Source organism: Podarcis liolepis, assembly GCF_965112155.1.
Source record: "Podarcis liolepis genome assembly, chromosome: 7".
Classification (NCBI taxonomy): Eukaryota; Metazoa; Chordata; class Lepidosauria; order Squamata; family Lacertidae; genus Podarcis; species Podarcis liolepis.
Genome location: NC_139561.1, coordinates 20,664,425 through 20,685,430, shown reverse-complemented (window position 1 = coordinate 20,685,430; position 21,006 = coordinate 20,664,425). Strand labels below are relative to the sequence as shown.

At 48.1% G+C, this 21,006-nt stretch overlaps 2 protein-coding genes across 3 annotated transcripts in view; one reads left to right on the top strand and one right to left on the bottom strand.

Moving 5' to 3' along the window:
* Positions 1 to 21,006, top strand: part of NOC2L (NOC2 like nucleolar associated transcriptional repressor) — a 125,304-nt gene that overhangs the window by 18,183 nt on the left and 86,115 nt on the right. The window contains exon 4 of the mRNA XM_083512971.1: positions 8,461 to 8,575. The gene's annotated coding sequence lies outside the window, so the exon portion shown is untranslated. The remainder of the gene's footprint in view (positions 1 to 8,460; positions 8,576 to 21,006) is intronic.
* KLHL17 (kelch like family member 17) overlaps positions 1 to 21,006 on the bottom strand; it is a 39,794-nt gene that overhangs the window by 8,164 nt on the left and 10,624 nt on the right. For both annotated transcript variants that reach the window (XM_083513059.1, XM_083513060.1), the window contains exons 2-11: positions 15,533 to 15,792; positions 14,122 to 14,243; positions 11,003 to 11,224; positions 9,390 to 9,506; positions 7,612 to 7,825; positions 6,022 to 6,166; positions 3,701 to 3,868; positions 2,737 to 2,825; positions 1,691 to 1,764; positions 152 to 333 (exon numbers count right to left, since the gene is read on the bottom strand). In XM_083513059.1, the coding sequence (XP_083369185.1) occupies positions 152 to 333; positions 1,691 to 1,764; positions 2,737 to 2,825; positions 3,701 to 3,868; positions 6,022 to 6,166; positions 7,612 to 7,825; positions 9,390 to 9,506; positions 11,003 to 11,224; positions 14,122 to 14,243; positions 15,533 to 15,743 (1,544 nt within the window). In that variant the 5' untranslated portion in view covers positions 15,744 to 15,792. The remainder of the gene's footprint in view (positions 1 to 151; positions 334 to 1,690; positions 1,765 to 2,736; positions 2,826 to 3,700; positions 3,869 to 6,021; positions 6,167 to 7,611; positions 7,826 to 9,389; positions 9,507 to 11,002; positions 11,225 to 14,121; positions 14,244 to 15,532; positions 15,793 to 21,006) is intronic.

Genomic DNA, 21,006 nt, shown 5'->3' with positions numbered 1-21,006 from the left:
TGATTTTTAATTGCATTTTTTAAAGGCATGTCGCATACCACCTGAATGAAGTGCATGAACCTTCATTCAGTTTGGGAATCCCTGCCCTGAGGGGCGGCTTGTGACACTGCAGCTCATCCACAGCCTTTCTTGGGGATATGCTGCTCCTTACCTCCGGATGTTCATGGGTGCCACACTTTCCCAAGTGTTCGTTTTTGGATTGTAGCGCTCCACCGAGTTAAGGCAACTTGTCCCGTCATTGCCTCCTGCCACGTACAGCATCCCTTCCAAAACAGCCACGCCGGCACTGCTGCGGCGACTCAGCATGTTGGCAATTGGAGTCCATGTATTGATCTGGCAGGAAACAGCAAAGGAAACATATACATACATACATATCCATAGATTAAAAAGAGCAATCATATAAAACTTAAAAGTATAACTCAGCCACACTACATAGATACCTGGAGCAACAATGGCTATGTTCTATCTTCACCGTCAGAGGCAGGGTGCATCTGAATACCAACTGCTAGGAGCCACTATTGGGGAAATGCTGCCGGGCTCAGGTCCTGCTTTTGGATATCCCAGAGGCATTTGGCTGGCCACTGTGATAACAGGATGCAGGACTACATGGGCCTAAGACAGGGTTCTTCTTATGAGCCACACAAGGTGCTGACTCCCCTGCTTGATTTGCTCACCAAACCCCCTACCCCCACTCCACGTGCTGCCCCTCTCGCTTGCTGCTGCAAGCCCACGTCGCTTGGCTATTATGCCCATGGCTCACTTGCCCTCTTCAGCTCACTGCTGCAAGCCCTGCTTGCTCGGCCGCTGCCCCTCTTGCTCTCACACCACCTGCCCCCCTGCTTGGGGGCCTCCTCCCACCACAAGCCCAGCTCACTCACCTGCAGCCCCACTCACTCACCCCACCACCCATTGTCTCCAATCTTTCCCACAACCTGGAGCATGCTCAGTCCATCGCCAGCATGGTGATGGACTCACACAAATACAGTACAGTATATGGATAGGTTATTTTCTCCTTTTGGGTGTAGTGTGCCGCACGGAGGACCTTAAGGTCCATAAACAGCAACACCCTAGAGGTCCTGGGCCCTAAGGAAGTCAGATTAGCCTCAACCAGAACCAGGGCTTTTTCAACACTGGCTCCGGCCTGGTGGAATGCTCTGTCTCATGAGACCAGGGCCCTGCAGGATCTGATTTCTTTCCGCAGGGCCTGTAAGACAGAGTTGTTCGACGTGGCCTTTGGCTTGGAGTCAATTTGATTCCCTCCCCCTCTTTCTTTTTCCTTTCTCCTGTGATGAGGCTGCATTTTAACGTTTTAACGTTGTATTTTAATCTTGTTTTTTAAGTTGTATTCATTCAACTTGTTTTTATTATTGCTTGTTAGCCACCCTGAGCCTGGCCTTGGCTGGCAAGGGCGGGGTATAAATAAAATTTATTATTATTATTGGTGGTAGTAGTAGTAGTAGTAGTAGTAGTAGTAGTAAAGGCACACACTGGAAGGCAGAAGTCCTGCAGGGCTTTCTGTCACCTGCTGCTTGTAAGTTCCCATTGCAATTCATCTTTGCAGGCTGCCCCCCCCCCCCCATTTTCCTTTTGGCCCACTCTCAGTGGCTTCATCACCACCCCAGCTGTGGTATATCCAAAACTTCCCATTCTTCTCCCAATAACCCTCAGCGCTTTGCCTCTTCCTGTTTACCTGTGGCTCATATTTTTCCACAGTTGCCAGGTGTGATGAACTATCATATCCCCCAACAGCATAGAGGTTGCCATCTGCAGAAGAAGATGAAAAACACACACACATAAAACCCATGCATAAATATGCAGCAAAGCAAGAATCCCACCCCAAAACACACATTCAGTCCATACATTTGAAGCACGTGCCTTTCCCAAAAGAAACCTGGGAACTGTAATTTGACAAGGGTGCTGGGAGTGGTAGCTCTGTGAGGGGTAAACGACAGTTCCAAGCCTTGGAACGAGTGCTAGGCCCAATAAAAAGATGACTGTACAGAAAAACACCAGGCCACAAGGACTGAGCAGTCAAGGCAGGCTCCTCTGGGGAGAGATTACCTCATGGAGCGTGAACACACACACACACACACGACGTTCCTTCCGGCCACTTTGCAGAGGCTTCATCTGGTGCAAGGGGACATTAAACATTCACAAGGCAGCTTCTGAACTGTTCCGTGCGAGCGAGGCAGCAGCCTAAACAAGGCCGCCTGCTGTTAGGATTAAGTTTGCTTTTTGGACAGGTGCAGAGCAAGTGGCAGGCCAGGCATGCGGTGCCATGACGACAGCAGGCGGCACGCATGAGTGGAAGGGGAATGACTAAGAAGTCCCTGGGGCTTGGAGGTCAGCAAACTGGAGCGGAAGGAAGAACGCATGGCACACGCAAAAAAAGAAATCTGTACAGAAAGCCCAAAAGGAGCCATTCCACAGCTGAGGTTCTCCGTCAAGCAGCTATGGAACTTACTGTGGTGCTTAGTGCTTCAAAGCAGGGGTTGGTTTCAACCCAAGGGCCACAATCCCTTCTGGGCAGCCTTTCAAGGGCCACATCCCATTGGAAGGCGGAGCCAAGGACAAAAGTGGGCCAGTATACTGGATAAAACTATTTCACACAATTGCTTTGGGAAAGTGCCAAGCCTGTTATTCTGGTATGTTCTTAGAACAGCAAGTGTTCTCTCTCTCTCTCTCTCTCTCTCTCTCTCTCTCTCTCTCTCTCTCTAATTTTTAAGCCACACTTGCCAAGAGTTGCCACGCGGACGTATCTCCTTCTGGTGCTCATGGCTGCGATGGATGTCCAGGTGCCTGTTAGGGGGTCATATCTTTCAGCACTGAGGCAGGTCAAGAGAGAGGAATAAGTAGAATATGGTCAATAGAGTTATGGTGACCAAACAGACGCATTGTAAAACAAAAAAAGCAGAAAGAGGGACGGTATAGCAGCAGACAAGTTTTTGGAGAACTTTAATTATTGGAATGTGAACTTTTAAGATAATATGTATACAAGTCATCATCGAAGTAGATCTGTGGAAATTAATGGACGTATTGGTCAAGTCCATTAACTTCAACGGGTTGGCTCTGAATAGGACTAGTATTGGTTGCAACCCAACCACCCACCCATAGGCAACTCTCAACTTACACAGAGGTTACATTCTGGGGATAGCTCGTAAAGTCAAAATACATTGGGTGCAATGGTGGGTGGGATTGCCAGAGGGTTCCCCCCACTTTTAAATCTTTTGTTATCTTCTTGTCAAGCGCATAAAGCTGAATGCGCAGAAGTTAAAGGTGCGTAAGTTGGAGTTGCCTGCATATATTCTCTTATTTAAGAAACATGGTCAGATGGCATTTTCCCTAGCTGTAAGGAACTTGTAATTTCAATTGTATTCGGTTGTATCCAACTAGGTTTTACTCAAGAGTGGAACCCCTGAAATTAGAAGACCTAAATTAGCCCTGTTCGTGAATTTCAACGGGTTTGCATCACACCGGGGCCACATTCACACCATACATTTAAAGTGCTGTGATACCACTTTAAACAGCCATGGCTTCCCCCCAAAAGAATTATGGGTGCTGAGAGTTGTCAGGAGACCCCCTATTCCCCCCAACTAAGCTACAACTCCCAGAGTTCCCTAAGAAGAGTGATTGATTGTTAAACCACACTGGGAATGAGGGGGGCAAGGTGAATGGCAAATAAGCCAATAAGCCCTCTTACCTGTTGAGGCACGAGGCTCCATCATACCCTCCGGCAGCATAGAGGAGTCCATGCAGTGCTGCCACCCCTAAACAGCTCCGCCTGGTCCCCATGGAAACCTCCGTCTGCCACGAGTTGGTGACGGGATCGTAAGACTCCACTGTGGCCAAGTCAGAGGTCCCATCGTAGCTGCAGTGAAACAGAGCCAGCGTTACTATTGAATATATTAACATATTTATAGTTTTAGAATTTTGAAATAATTCTCTGTAAAATATCATTTGATAAAATTATAAAAAATACTACAAACATTTTCTAGCATAAAAAATATACTATTGAGATGTAGATATTTAGGACCTACCCTGTTCTTCTGGTTTTAAACTGTTTTTAATGTTGTTGTTTTAAATTGTTGTGACATGCCGTAGGACATTAGGGTAAAGGGCGGAAAATAAATAACAGCAGCTGGCTAGTTCTATGTTCTTATGCTCTGGCAGCAGCGGAAGAGGTATCTGAAGAAGTGTGCATGCACACGAAAGCTCATACCAATAACTAACTTAGATGGTCTCTAAGGTGCTACTGGAAGGAATTTTTTTATTTTGTTTCGACTACGGCAGACCAACATGGCTGCCTACCTGTAACTGGCAGCAGCTGTCCAGGTTCTCAGACATGAGATCTTTTAAAATGGAGACGTTAGGAAAATGCAGTCTGAATAATGACACCCCTCCCAATCATCTCTGTCTTTTGCCGTTAGCTCCTAAATCAGGATACATGGGTTGCATCCAACTAAGTGCTACTCAGAGTAGACCCACTGAAATGAATAAATCTAAGTTATTCATGTCCCTTAACTTCAATGGGTCTACTCTGGTTAGATCTAACATTGCAGACAACCAAAAGCTAATAAGAATAAGAATAATACAGATTTATCACTTCATACCAAAATAGACTTCTAAGGAGTTTAAAGGTAAAGGTAAAGGGACCCCTGACCATTAGGTCCAGTCATGACCGACTCTGGGGTTGCAGCGCTCGTCTCGCTTTATTGGCCGAGGGAGCCGGCGTACAGCTTCTGGGTCATGTGGCCAGCATGACTAAGCCGCTTCTGGCAAACCAGAGCAGTGCACGGAAACGCCATTTACCTTCCCGCCGCAACGGTACCTATTTATCTACTTGCACTCTGACGTGTTTTCGAACTGCTAGGTTGGCAGGAGCTGGGACCGAGCAACGGGAGCTCACCCTGTTAACCCACAGGGCCATCCGCGTCCCGCGTCTAAGGAGTTTACAAGTTATAAAAAAGACAGCTACACAAACATATCAACATCCACAACTAAAATGCACAGTAAAAGAATCCCATTAAAACATTCACAATCAAAACAATGGCTTACCTCTCTGCCTGTGGATAAATGACAGGATATTTATGATATAAATACAGTCATTGGCCTTATAAATACAGTGGTACCTTGGTTTACGAACTTAATCTGTTCCGGAAGTCCGTTCTTAAACCAAAGCATTCTTAAACCAAGGTGTGCTTTCCCACAGTAGTGGGGGACTCAATTTACAAATGGAACACACTCAATAGGAAGCGAAACATGTTCTGCTTCCAAGGCAAAGTTCACAAACCAAAACACCTACTTCTGGGTTTGCAGCGTTCTTAATCCAAGTTGTTCATAAACTAAGCTGTTCTTAATCCAAGTTACCACTGTATTTCTTTTTCCTTTCTTTTTTTCCTTTCTGGTTTCTAAAATATTACAGTGGTACCTCGGGTTAATAAGTTAATTACTTCTGGAGGTCCGCTGAAACTGTTCTTAACCTGAAGTACCACTTTAGCTAATGGGGCCTCCTGCTGCCGCTGCGCGATTTCTGTTCTCATCCTGAAGCAAAGTTCTTAACCTGAGGTACTATTTCTGGGTTAGCGGAGTCTGTAACCTGAAGCGTCTGTAACCTGAAGCGTCTGTAACCCGAGGTACCACTGTATTGTTCTGTATGTTAGTTTGATTCTTATTGTATTTAATGTTGAAAATTTTCAATAAAAATATATATTTTAAAAAACAAACACCAGCAATCAAAAGAAACAATTAAACCAACACAGCAATTAAAACAGGACACTCTGGTCAAGAGATAGGAGGAATGCCTGTGTAAACAGGTGTGTCTTCAAAAGCTGGCAGATGCAACAGGGAATGTGTTCCATAACACTGGAGCTACCAATGAAAAGGTCTGCTTCCGTGTTACCACTAACCAGGCCGGGTTCCATAAATACAAAATTCTCCCTCGCTGACATGTATTGCTCCCTTGAAATTATGTGATGACAGCCATGGGGTGGGGGGTGAGAGTGGCCGAGAATTCCTCCTTACCCGCCCACAGCATACAGCTTGTTCCCAATGGCAGCAACGCCCACCCTGGCCCGGCGAGTGGACATCGAAGCCACCATGTGCCAGCGGTCTGTCCTGGTGTCGTAGGCCTCACAGTCACCATGGATGGCAAAGAGGCTGCCGCCACCTGCATGAAAATAGAAAGCGGGGAGAAAGTGACAAGCTGGAAGGCCAGGGGATAAGGCCAAGGGGCTCTCTGCAAGCTCATCTCGGGGCTCAGTTGACACAGCTGTTTCTGAGGCAAGCTCCTGTCAGGACTGGGCTATAGGCCTGAAGGCTGCCCCCTGCAAGTCAGTGGTTTGCAAATGTCTGGCTCTTAGCCTTTCACTCCTGGCACCTGATAAGCTGCCGCTTAGGTGGGCTGCAAAAATGCTTGGGGTGCAAAGCAGGCCAAATTAGGGGTACAGCCTGGGGAGAGAGCCACACAGAGAATCTGGAGGACTGGATTTGGCTCCCCAGAGACTGTACAATGTACTATCATCCAGACATGATGTAAAGTCCCATTAAAGTTGTGAGGAAACATGGAGGGATGGTAGGAGGCGGCCAGAGGGTGCTGAGCAAGCCCCAGCGGGGTAGGGGGGAGGATCTCAATGGAAGCAAGTAATAGCATCCAACAGGTAGGCTCTGGTTCTACAGAGAGAATGAGGAATCTGTCACCCTTCATATGTTGTTGGGACTCTTAACTCCCATCATCTAGATCAGGGATGTCCAACCGGTCAACCGTGATCGACAGGCTGATCTTGGTTGATCACAGGATCCCTCTCGATCGGCAGTAGTGAAAAGCAATGCAGTGAAAGTCCCCGCCTCCCTCCTCCATCGCTCTGTTCCTCCATTGCGTCAAATGGGTGGTATTTAATTGTATGTAGCTGACATGTAGCTGACGAGTTAGGAAACTAAAGTATAGTTAGATCTTCTCCTCTCCAAAAAAAGCTCAACCACTTTGGCTTCCCCCCTCGCAGCCTCTTGTGAGTTGGACGTGCCTGATCTAGATGATATATTGTATAGCCCGCTGACCAGTTATCGTGGCAAGTGCAACAGCAGAGATCTGTAAATTCTGTTAAGTGTTAGTCAACTAGCCAAGGAAGGGGAAATAGGTGGAGGTTTTGCTTAGCAACCTAGCAGAGCAGCATGATCTTTAGCGTGTGCTTGCATGAGGTAGCATGTGCTGTGACTGGCTGTGCAGTTGCGAGGCAGTTTTCCCTGTGTTTGGTTGAGTATCTAACCCTGCTCTGTACAAGGCCTGAACTAAGAAAAGACAAAAACCTCTCTGTTTCTTTCTTCTCAAATTATACACTAATTTTGTCTAGTTGGCTCGGAAAAAGTGTTATCAGGATTTTTCTCTCTGTGTTCCAGTTTGCTTTATTTATGTGGTTTTGCTTGACAGTTATGACTAGACAGAGACAATCTGAACAGCACCCACAGTGCTAAAGTGGCAATGCCTCCCCAACAGGCCAGGAAGTTGTGCCACCTGCTCCATCATTCCCCTCATCTAGTCCTTCCTTTGTCCAACCTCCAGAAGTTTCCCCTCTCCCCACAACACCCAGTTCCTTGGTCTTGGCCAAGCCTCCTTACCCACGGCAAAGAGCACAGTGCTGGCCCCCTCGCAACGCCGGGGGCGCGTTCGGCTGTTACTAAGGACGCCTCTCTGCTCAGGCATGAGATGGTACTTGAGGGCTTCGATGAGAAGGTCCTTGCATTCTGACTGGTGCCGCACAAGCAGCTCTGTGTCCACGTTGCTCATCAAGAAGTCACGGCTTAGGAGGGGAAGCCGGACACACTTCATGAGCTGGGGAGAAGAAAGGAGAAGGTTTGGGCGGGGTGTGAGCGGGGACATGAACTAAATAAAAGGAAGAGTCTAGAACTGGAATCATGCAAGAACAGGGTCGCTTTCGGACAACCTGTTCCTTGGGCATTGACCCAAACTTGTTTGCACTAAGGGTTGCACCCAACTAAGGCTCCATTTGCACTATGCATTTAAAGCAGTATCAATTTAATTATTGTATTTATTATCCACCATTTTCCTCCATTTGAACTCTGCTGTCCCAGGTCCTAGTCCAACTCTCTAACCACTACCCCAGTTGAAATGGCCATGGCTCCCTGCAAAGCATTCTGGGAACTGTAGTTTGTTAAGAATGCTGAGAGTTGTTAGGCAACCCCTATTAGCTACAATTTCCAGAGTCCCCCAGAAAGTGGGATTGACTGTTAAGAACTGTTGCTCTGTGAGGGGAACTGCACTGAGAAATTCAGAGATTTGCACATTTCGGAGGACGATTGTGCTTTGCTGTCTGCATCGTTTCAGAAAGTGCAAATTAGATAGATTTGCTTTTAAACGTGAACTGAATCAAATTCCTTCCCATTCTTAACTAAAGTGGAATAAAATCAGATGACCCATTCATTCTTTCTCTCTGTCTCTGTCTCTAGAATGGCATCCATCGGCAGGCGAAAAAGAAGGCTGTCCTGTTTTTGAAATCAGTTGTGCGATTATGTCATACAGAGGGGTCAAGAATTCTGTTTGTCGCAACGGGTGTTTCCTTTGGTGAGTAAAATAAGAAGAGCTTTCTTCTCCAGCCTGGAGCTGGACAGCTAGGAGGAATAATCACTTTTGTCATTGTAAGGTAAAGGTAAAGGGACCCCTGACTATTAGGTCCAGTCGTGACCGACTCTGGAGTTGCGGCGCTCATTGCGCTTTTTTGGCCGAGGGAGCTAACTGGGTCTTGTAACTGGGTACAGCTTCTGGGTCTTGTGGCCAGCATGACTAAGCTGCTTCTGGCGAACCAGAGCAGCGCGCGGAAACGCCGTTTACCTTCCCGCAGGAGTGGTACCTATTTATCTACTTACACTTTGACGTGCTTTCGAACTGCTAGGTTGGCAGGAGCAGGGACCGAGCAACGGGAGCTCACCCCGTTGCGGGGATTCGAACCGCCAACCTTCTGATTAGCAAGCCCTAGGCTCTGTGGTTTAACCCACAGCGCCACCCGCGTCATTGTACGGTGCTCTAAACCAACAGTGCAACTGTGGGAGAATCCTTGGCACCTGCTCCAGCTAGGAGTTAGCAAAGAAAGCCTGGAAATGGTGGCTTTGCTGCTGGGCTACTGAGGCACTCTGGTGCAGCTGCAGGGATGAGCCACCCCACCCCTCTACAAACTTTGGGGAGGGAAGCAGTGACTTGTCCCTGACCTTGCACAGAAGCACACCCTGAGGTCAAGGAAGGTATGGAGGAGAGCCTGGAGACCCAGCAACCACCATTTGGGGGGGGGGTCAGCTGAAAATAGCAGACTCTTGGCTATGTATCATGCAGCCTCCCTCCCACATTCATCCGAAACAGCACTGAAACCCGCACAGCCACGTACCCTAGGGATATGCTGCCTTCGACTGTCCACATCATGCTTCACCCAGCTCAAGACAGCTCTATAGACTTCCTCCTCTGAGGGCACATTGAGGCTGTCACTGGAGATGAGATCTAGCACCTGTAGAGGAGGACCGGGGCAGATGGAGGGGGGCAAAAAGAATAGAAAATTTGGGTTATTTCAGACACTGCACAGGAAAAATGGAATCGAACAAAGATGATTCCAAGAACCGCCAGCATTTCTATGCAGGATCCAGATCAAGAGATCAAGATAAGAACAACATGAGAACATTAGAAGAGGCTCACTGGGACCTCAGCAGCCTGCTTTAGCTATGTTGCTGTTATAATGGGATTGCTTGTTGGTTATTCTAATCGTGAACGTTCAATTTTTTGTGTTTGGATGGGGTTCTTTTATTGTGTGTGCTAATGATGGGTCTTTATAGGTTAGTGCTTGGTTTTATATTTGAAAACCACCTAGCAGGTTACTGATCCCTCATCTAAACTCACTAATGGTCCCTTTTGCTGGTAGCAGCTGCCCAAGGATTCAGCTAGAGGTCTTTACTGCTACTTGAGAGCCTTTTTAACTGGAGGTGCCAGGGATCGAGGTTCTGCATGCAAAGCAGATGCTCTACCACTAAGCTACATAAACCATAGGGACATAGGAAGTTGCCTTATGCTCAGACCATTGGTCCATCTAGCTCAGTAGTGTCTACACTGACCGGCAGTGGCTTTCCAGAACTTCAGATTGGGGGGTATTAAACCTGGGACCTTCTGCATGCAAAGCACGCCTCCTCCCCACTAAAAACAAAAAACACAGCCCTTCCCAATGCTTCCCATCTACAAAGGGCATCACAGTGGTGCTTGCCAAGCATAGGCAACAGTGTCCAAGGAGAAGCTGGCAGGATGCCACCAGCAAAGGCAGGAATGGCCTCATGGAAACGCAGGAGGAGTTTTAATGAGAAGGCACACTGGTGTTTGTTTTCTTACTGCATAAGAAGCACATTAGGTCAGCACGTATTTACATGCACTCTTCCTATACCAGCTGCAAAGCTTGGCCTGTGGTTTGGAAAAGCGATTGGAGGCATTGAAGTTGCTAGGAGGGAGGTACCTCCCTCAATTTTTTAACTCTTTAGGAATACACAGGAGGCTGTGCTATCCTGAGGCAGACTCACTCTAGCCATATTAATTTACCAGGACATTTGGACAGCATTCACGGGGTTGGTTTCCCACTGAATCCAGACATTTGCATAAACTGATGGGACTGAGTGTCTGTGTGCAAAACCAAACATGGGGGATGGGGGAATCGATCACTCATTATGCCAGGCTTCCTCAACCTCTGCCCTTCAGATGTTTTGAGACAACAATTCCCATCATCCCTGACCACTGGTCCTGCTAGCTAGGGATCATGGGAGTTGTAGGCCAAAAACATCTGGAGGGCCAAGGTTGAGGAAGCCTGCAATATACCTTTAGTTTGTGCTACTAAAACGTTTTGTGGATTTCATTTGCAAAGCTAGATTGTAGCCTCAATCTCAAGCAGGTGAGTGAACCCTGGTGCTGCTTCGTACCATTTGCGAAACCTGACACACAAGGCGAAAAAAGGGCCGCGCAATCTCTTACCTGCTTGAGAGGCAGAAGCATGAACTCTTCTGTCTTGGAGACATCCACAAAGTGCTGCAGGACATATTTGTGGGCCGACTTCAACAGGTCACTGCAGGAGTGCGTGTCTGCGAAGCCCCGGATGCCCAGGCAGTTGGAGGGGTCCAGCTGGCTCAACAGGAACTTGCAGCAAGCATCCCGCACCCCGTTCAGCTGGAGGAGGCTGGCGGCAGGAAGCAGCGTCTGCAAGGCAAAAAAGCCTGTCACAGGCAGGTATCTCACTCCCCCCAACCCTGACACTCCTGGTCTTAATGCCACCCTGGAACATCCTCTTCCATCCTTCTCCCGACACGCAAGAAACAATCTTAAAAGCTGAGACCTACAGAGATGTTACAAACATGTTACAGTTCTTGAACCAGGACGCTAGGGGTGGGGAGCCTTTAGGCTGCAGGCCATTTTTATTTAATATATTTAAGAAGAGCCCTGCTGGGTCAGGCCGATAGCCCACCTGGTCTAGCATCCTGTTCTCACAGCGGCCGGCCAGATGCATGTGGGAAACCAGTGAGCAGTATTCAAGCGCAAGAGCAGTCTCCCCTCCTGATGTTTCCAACAATTGCTATTAAGAAGCATTGCTGCCACAGACTATGGAGGCAGATCATAGCCGTTGCGGCTGGTAGACATCGTTAGCCCTCTCCTCCATCAATGCGTCTAATCCTCTTTTAAAGCCATCCAAGTTGGTGACCATCACTGCCTCCTTATATACCGCTATGTACTTAAAGACAGTTCCTAAGCTGTTTACAAAGTGACACGTACAATATATGTAACAAGGAAACAACTGCACCTAGGATTCTCCATGCACAAAAATGGAAAGAAGCAGAAATACCCACTAAAGAAGAATGGATAAGTGAGGTGATGGATTATGCAGAATTGGCAAATTTAACAGCTAAAACAAGAGAACCTAACGATGAAGGTTTTGTGGAAGAATGGAAACCCTTTTCGGATTATTTAGAGAAATATTATCGTATGGTGAACACGCGAGTAGGTAGGTTACATACGCTTCAGTTTACATACTCCGCTAACCCAGAAATAGTGCTTCAGGTTAAGAACTTTGCTTTAGGTTGAGAACAGAAATCGTGCTCCGCTGGCGCGGCGGCAGCAGGAGGCTCCATTAGCTAAAGTGGTGCTTCAGGTTAAGAACAGTTTCAGGTTAAGTACGGACCTCCAGAACGAATTAAGTATTTAACCCGAGGTACCACTGTATGAGCAACAGAATGGATTAAAGATTATAGTAGTTTTGTTAAGGTTTTTAAGAGATAGAAGACAGGATGTAGCAGAGGGAGAGAAACAGAAAAAACCATGGAAAAGGGAGTGGGAAGTAAAAAAACCATGTTTTTATTATGTATTGAAATGTATGTGTGAAATTTTGGAAAACTTATTTAAGAAATCTTCCAAAGAAGAAAAAACACAAGGAAACGATCTTGGCCTACCAGGGGGTCTAAATTGGCCTGTGAAGTCATTTCCTCCCCAAACCACACCCACCGGCCAATCAGCTAACATCTTTAGGTGACACCAGCTGATGGGCAGGGTCCAATCTTGCTAGAACTCATTCCCACTGGAGGCAGTGACGGCCACCAACGTGGCTGTCTTTCAAAGAGGATTGGACAAATTCATGAAGGCAAGGCTATCAATGGCTTCTATCCCTGATGGCTATGCACTACCTCCACAGCCAGAGGAAGCAATGCTCCTGAATACCAAGCCCTGGAAGCTGCAGGAGAGAAGAGTACTAAGTCCTAAGAACACTTCTGCTTCTTGCATTTTAACAAGTTGTGCGTCATCATTTTTCTTTCCACTTTTTAAAATGGAAAGCTGTGCAGTCAGCGTAAACATAGCAGGAAAGCTTCTACTTTGGACCAAGGCTTCCCTCAATTATCCTAGTTTTGCGCTGAGCAGTCTTTCAGCCATCACCTTCTGGTAGGAACCTACAAAAACCCAAGAGAGATCCACAGATGGGAAGAGAGAAGAGGTTGCTCCAGGCCAGCTGAGCCAGCCTTGTTGGAAGCACTGCAAGACCAGCAGCAAACAAAGCCTCGGCCAGCCATCATGTGACATCATTGGGAATTGCAGGGAGGGCAATGTGATAAGATTACAGGCAGGCAGCATCTGTGGTTCAGGAGCCTGGAGGTGCCGCTGCAATTTGGTTTTGATACATAAATAGACATTAAACAAGACGGACCCAGGAACCTCATATGGCCATGTGGAGTGCTCCTTGCCCATATCCAAGATGCTCCATTCCACTCATTCTCTCACCCATCTCTCCAACTGTCCCCTGGCTCAGTCCTCATTGGGGTGGGGCTTTTTTGGGGTGATGTGGGGTCGATGGGATCTTCTGTTAGGATTCCCATCCCCACAAAAGTTTATTTTTGTTCAACTGCAAGAATTGAGGGTTCTCTGCAGGGGGCTTTCACCAAGCCTACTGATACCAACCTCTGTGCGCGTGTGCGATTTTGACTACAAAAATGTCAACACCCACCCCTGAACGCTGAAAATGGAAGGAAACATAAAGGAATGGTTCGCCTGGTGGGGCAGCGCAGCAGCAGCTTTCATGGCCCTTGCACCCAGCGCTGATCTGGACGAAGAGTCAGAGGCTGCAGAGGCACCAAGTGGGGAGCTAGTTTGGGTCAGGGCTCAGACCTGACTGCATGAAGGTATGCAGACCATTACACCTCAGGTGGCTGGGCAACAACTTCCAGACCACCAAGGCTGTACCCTCATTGATGCCTTTACTTGAAGAACCACATGTCTCTAGTCTGGCTAGGCTGAGAGCCCACCAGAAGGGAAGCTATGGAATGGAGGATCCGTGCTTGTTTTCAGGCCAAAGGTTCTGAAGTTCCCTCAAGGTGGGCAGAGCCAGGAGGAGGAAGTCTGGAGACCCCAAAGGCCTCAGCCTGCTCCAAGCCTTTGTTGTGCAAGTTGCTCCCTTGGAGCTGTCCGTGGTCCTGCCACTTTTGTCTGTGGGCATCAGACAGGAATGCCAAGCAGTGTTGTTGCCGCTTAACAACAGAGGGTGCAGGTGAGGCAGCAGTGAGGACAGTTCCCCAAGAAACCATAGAAAAGATGCTGGTCCTTCTGGTCCATCTTACCTGTACGTTCCCTTCTCCCACCACAATCTCAGCCGTGTAGGCATATTGAACCAGCTGCTCCAGCGCCTGCGGGTCGATATCATGGAGTGTTATGTGGGTCTGTCGGCTTTCACTCATCTCATCTGCGGTGGCAAGGGAACACAAGGGAACTCCGTGAGAACGCCATGGGTATCTTAAGCAGAAACCCCTAGGTGCTTTATTGTGGTCACTGTGCCCAGCAAAAGCCAAGGCCCATCCAGCCCTTTGGAGGAGGAAGAGCTGCAGATCAGTGGCAGAACAGATGCTTTCTTTGCAGAAAGTCCCAAATTCATCTCTGGGTAGCAACAATCACAAGTCCTAGAGGTCTGAGGGAAGCCCTTGCTTCAGGCTTGGCCCCATCTGCACTATACGTTTAAAGCAGTATCATATACAGTCGTACCTCCGCTTACGTATCCCTCTACTTACCTAAACTTCGGGATATGTAAGCGGCAAACCCGGAAGTATATTTCCGGGGTTTTGCCACATGCGCATGCACAGAAGCGCTCTACCGCCGTGTGTGCATGAGCAGAAGCAGTCCCTCTGGTTGCAGAAACCGTGGGATCCAACCGGAGCTCCGGACAGATCCTGTACGCAACCGGAGGTACCACTGTAATGTTAAACTGTTGTGGCTTCGTCTAAGACTTCTGGGAGCTGTAGTCTTTTAAGAGTGCTGAGAGTTGTTAGGAGACTCACTCCTGTTCCCCTCACAGCTACATTTCCCAGAGTTCTCTGGGAAGAGGGGTTGATTCTTTAAAAAAGCCAGAGACAACACTACCAATAGCTCCCCCCCTCACTTAGAGACCCATGCTGATTTATACTGGGTGGACTTGACTAACTTAGACCTGTTAATTTCACTAGATCTGCTCTGAGTAGGATTTATTTATACATGACATATGTATAGCAGACATTAGAACCCAAAATGTCTGCTATACATATGTCATGATTAAGGGATATCTTCTTCTTCTTCTTCTTCTTCTGTGTTTGCCACCCTTGGCTCCTTTACAAAGAAGGGCAGGATATAAATATAAAAAAATTAAATATGGGGCATCAGTGCCCCACATAGCCCCTTTCCCCTTCCCCATGAGTAGTAACACCAGATTAAATTATGCACCTATTAAAGTTCATATGCAAGTTATCTAATGCACCCTTTGAGAAACTCTGCTTTGCAGCTCACCTGAAAGGGAAAGTCTCAAAGCAGAAAGAATTTCAGGGTTAATGAATTATGTGCAGCAAGAGGAATGGCACCAATTAAAAGTCTACTCGACTTGCAGAATTTCTACAGGTTGCAGAATTTTTGCCTCAACTGGAGCAGAACATGAACCACCTGGGTGCAGACTTTCAAGGCAACTGAGGCAAGGAGCAAGAAGAAGAGGATTTGGGTAGAGATACTTGCTTGTGAACATGGCGTGGAAGTAAGGGCTGCAGGAAGCCAGCACCACTTTGTGGGCCTTGATCTCCTTGGTGGCCACATGCAGCACAATGTCGCAGAGCAAGGATCGCTGCCGCATGCGGTTCATGCAGACGAAGGCGTCGTGGTAGTGCCGTTTCGAGTTGTGGGAGATGCTGTGCCCATCCCGGTTTAGGAGCTGCATTCCGCTTTCCATGGCTGCAGGCGGGTCGTTCCTGGCTCGTGGCAGCGCCCTCTCAGCCTCTCTGGAGAAACATTTTAGGGAAGGACAAGAAGCAGATTAATCACAGTTTTGGGTCCTAAACTCTGCTCCTTGGTTTAAACAACAACACCCTGCTGCCGACGACCTCCTTGCAACATTTCAGCTACCCAACCGGAAGCACCCTATATGAATGCAAAAGTGGAAAATAAGAAGGTAAGAAGAGCCTGGCAGCTGGATCAAGGCACCAGCATCCTGTTTGGACAGTGACCAATCAGATGCCTCTGGGAAGCCCCAAAGAAGGCCCTGAGCCCAACAGCAACTCTCACTGCTTGCAATTCCCAGCAACTGGCGTTCAGAGACATGCTACCTCCAACAGCGGAGGGAACAGCCATTGCCAGCCTTGCCCTCTATCAATGTGTTGAATCCCCTTCTAAAGCAATCCAAGGGGAGCATGATGAACAAGAGCATAAGAAGACTTCTGCTTGATTGGGCCAAAGGCCCAGCTAGTCCAGCATCCTGTTCTCCTTGTGGCCAACCAGGAACCCCAAAGGAAAGCAGGACCTGAGTACATACTACCTCTGGCAATGAAGGCAGAACACAGCTCTCATGGCTACCAGCCACTGATACCTTCCATGAGTTCGTCCAATCCTCTTTTACCTCCATTCACATTGAAAACCTGATGCGGGACTATGATGCTCCCCTGGCCTAATCCAGCAGGGAACTCCTTATGTTATTCGTCATTGCATTATGCTGAGATGATTTAGATCAGGCAAATTCATGGAAGAGAAGGCTATCAGTGCCTACTGGCCAGTATGGCTATGTTCTACCTCCATTGTCAGAGGCCGTAGGCTTCTGAATGCTGGTTTGCTGGGAACCACAAGTGGGAATAATTGCTGTTATGCTCCGGTCCTGCTTGTTCACTTTCCAGAAAGGGCAGCTGGCCGCCCACTGTGAGAACAGCATACTGGACTAGATAGGCCACTGGCCTGATCCAGCAGAGCTGCTCTTATGTTCTACCTTGGATGCTGGGTGGAACTGGACTTTATCCATTCAAATCCTGTGTGGTGCGGGGGGGAGGCATACAGTTTTGCCCAAGGCTCCTTCCAAAGCACAAGCCTCCCTGCCGCTGCCTCTGAGCACCATGCATTGTGATAACCACAGGCGCCTCACCAGTAATAATCATGAAAAGGAATAATTAAAAACCACTCAGTAGCCTCACATCAGATCCGCCCACCGGCAGTAAGTCACACGCATGTTTATCCGGGCCTTGATATTCATCACAAACACCTCCACACTGCCGGCTCCGAGGGCTTATGAGTATGTGTGAGCGTGCCTAAAAATAACTGGTCCTCAGCTAGGAAGAGGAAGCAGTTTTAATTCATTCTTGCCAAAAGCGGGAGACGCATATGCCAAGGAGAGGGAGGCGGCGGCAGCGATGACGAAGACGGCGATGGGGACAAAGAGAATCAGACCACGAAGCAGCGCACACATGCACACCCTACAAGCCAGATGGACAGATGGGTGCAGACGCAGTGAGATGCCAAGCTTCCTGCAGCCTCGGAAGAGAAAGGGGGGGGGAGCACCAAAGCATACAGAGCGCTTCCTGTGATGGAGGAGAGGGAACTCCCGTCCTCGTCTGGAACGAGGGGAGATGCTGAGCGGCGACTGAACGGATGTGACTCCTGAGAGCCGCCCACATACAGCTGATCGTGCAAGCTAAAGGCAAATGGGAAGAGAGAGGAAGTCTCGTGAAGTTAAGGAGCTGCCAAATGCACGATGCGCAGCGGGCGGGTGAATTAACATTTGCAAAGTATGCAGTGGCGGAAGCACAAGGTATAATTATGACGGGTGGAGGGTGGGCCTTGTGCTCCCCTCCAGCAGCCTGATTTCAGCAGGTGAGACTTTTTCAGGGTGGGGGATAAAATATATTTTTCTGCTCCCTAAATGTTTTAGCCTAGCCCCCTGGGTGGGGAACCTTAGGCCTGGGGGCCAAATGCAGTCATCCAGACCTCTCTAACTGGCCCTCAAAATTGTCCCCAGGCCACATCCCTCACCAGCCTGACTTTGCACCCTCTTTGTTTTTGCCCAGCTAGAATGTGTTATTGAACTCTGTTCCTGCCTTTTGTCTGGATGGAGGAATGTGGGTGAAGAAAGTAGCCTCCTATATGAAGGTAAAACAAAAAACATTTGTTGCTGCACCCACTTTTGCCTCTGGCTCCACCCACCACCGGCTCCTGGAAAGTCCCTCAGAAGGGAATATGGCCCCTCAACTGGAGAAGGTTCCCCATCCCCATCCTAGCCTTTCCAAAAGATTCCACTATGGCAACATCACTGACTTGCGGTCATCTGGCTAGATTTCACAGCCCCCATGTGCTGGCCTTCCTGCAGACCCCTCAGAGTAGTTCCCACCTTTAAGCCGTGCAGGGGGTAGTGTAAGACTTGGGGGCAAGGAGCAACCATCCTAAGCAGTGCACTCTCCCAAAGGTCCTACTGTACAAGCTAGATGGGACAATTACAATAGTTTCAACCATTCAATAGCGTTGTATCAAAGCTTTGGTTGAGGGCCCAGGAACTGGTCAAATCATAAGGGTGTGCATAACGGTGGAAGGACTCTCAACTGGGCTTAGACTTTCATAGGGACAACCTCTTTCATGTGCAGGAGCTATCCTGGGTCCTGAAACATCCTAGCATTTGCATGGTCTATAGTGGTACCTCGGGTTACATACGCTTCAGGTTACATACTCCGCTAACCCAGAAATAGTGCTTCAGGTTAAGAACTTTGCTTCAGGATGAGAACAGAAATTGTGCTCCGGCGGCGCAGCGGCAGCGGGAGGCCCCATTAGCTAAAGTGGTGCTTCAGGTTAAGAACAGTTTCAGGTTAAGAACGGACCTCCAGAATGAATTAAGTACTTAACCCGAGGTACCAATCTATTTGTATATTTAATTATACTAACACCCACCACTGCCACCCAACTCCCAACTCAGATAGCCTCTCCAGGAGGATACAGTGGTTGATGGCATCAAAAGCCACCAACAGATCAAGGAGAAAATCTGTCTCCTCCAAGAACACCTGGATCTGGTTAGCAGCCACCCGCTCAAGAACCTTGTCCAAGAAAGGGAGGTTGGCAACTGGCTGGTAATTCCCAAAGTTCTCAGAATCTAGGGATGGTTTCTTAAGAAGCGATCACTGCCTCCTTGAAACAGGCAGGAACTATCCTCTCTTGTAAAGAGGTATTGACCACCTCCCTAGCCCTGACAGCTGTCTCCTTCCTGCTGGATTTTATCAGCCAAGAAGGGTAAGGGTCCAGAGCACAGGTAATCGATTGTGCCGATCCAAGCGCCTTGCCAACATCCTCGAGCCGGATCAATGAAATTCAACCAACAAAACAGGATTAGACAGTGCTCTGTGTATCTCTTGAGAGTCAGTAGAGCTAAGGTGCTGATGGATGCAAGGAATTTTATCCTCAAAATGCCTAGCGTTCTGCCACCACTTTTGGGCCAGTGTGCTGAAGACCCGGAAAAGCTCTGCCAGATGGTATAGTGAGGATGCAATGGTTGTCATGACAGCCATGAAGTCCTGAGCCACCCCAGAGCCAACTGCCTCAGCATGGATGTTGAAGTCCCCCAGAACCATCAGTCTAGGAGTCTTCAAACACTGCCGCCAAGATCAGCTCCGTCAGGGGGACCTGAAGGGCACCAAGGTGGTCAGTAAACCAGGAGAATCTCTAATCTGTCCCAATTACCTACCCAACACCAGGAACACACACTCAAGATCCCCATTCAGTGGGACAGAAAGCCTGGATACAGACACACAGAGAGAATCTCTATAGACCACAGCAACCCCCTCCCTGGTCCTCAAGTCTGCCCTGATGCTGTACTGAGTACCCAGGTGGGCACAACTGGGTAAAGCCAACTCCTCCCTGTTCACCCACCCAGGTCTCAGTGATGCAGGCCAGATCGGCCTTCCCATCTACAATCAAGTCATGGGTTCACAGCCAATCTGGCATTCAACAGCAGCAGTCGCAGACCCAAGGGCTGGCTGATAGGAGCACAGTTCTTCAGGTGGAAGGGAAGGCTGCCACACTGCACAGTCACATATACACAGGATCTTTTAAGACAATGTGTTCAGCAATCCTGAGAATGCAGAACATAACCAACTTGTCTCGGCACAAATCAAGAGAAAAGGTCAGAGCTCAGAAGCAGAGCATCTGCTTTGTATGCAGAAGGTCTCAGGTTCAATCCCCAATGGTATCTCTGGGAGCACTGGCTGGGAAAGATGCCCTACCTCAAACCCTGGAGAGCAGCTGCCAGTCAGTGTAGACAATACTAAGGCTGATGGGCCAATGGTATGATTCAGTATAAGGCAGCTTCCTATGTTCCTGTGTCTTAAGGGAAGGGCCGTAGCTCAACGGTACAGTAGCAGTTTTGCATGAAGAAGGCCCTGGGTTCAATCCTTGGCATCTCCTAGTAGGGATAGGAAAGAAGACTCCCTGCCTGAAACCCTGAAGAGCAGCTACCAGTCAGTGTTGACAATATTGAGCTAGATGGGTCCAATGGTCTGACTCAGTTCCTGTTCCTTACCCTCAATGTGAAGCCTATAGCCTCACTAGGAACAGACTTTGCTTTGAGATCCCAGTTCTGTTCATGAAACTCCAAGCTCTGTTGGAGGTAGCACCTTTTCAGACATTCCTTCCTCGTCTTCTTAAAGGCTTTCCAAGAGGAAATGCAGCCCTAAGAGTGAAAAGGATTCCTCACCCTTACCCATCATCCTGAGCACAGTTGTTTGCTACAAGAGAAGTGCCCGGCTTTCCGTGAGAAATAAATCAAAGCAACAATTAAAGGATTCTGAGAGCCCTAATGAACCTATACCCCAAGAAAGTAATCGTTGTAGCTCTGAGAGAGTCACTGTTCTGAGCACACTTTTTTTTGAATCTGTCTCCTCTGGGCACCATTGGGTTCTGCCTTGGCTCATTCATTCACTGCCAAAGCAGAGATGCTATGGAGTGGCATGCTTTCAAGCGAGCCTGCCCATCGCAACTCTGAACAAGGAACTCTTCTATTCAAGAATGTAAGATGCAAAACAGTTATTGTCCTAAGCAAACATTTTTTCAACTAATAATAGTTAAGGAAGTGGGACATAGTGGGTTGCCTAGGAGCAACTTGGGAATGACTTTTAAACCATATTAATCTGCTGTCATTAACAGCTAGTTGTTTCATGTCCGTTTACATGCAATTTTGTATTGATTTTTTTTATGGT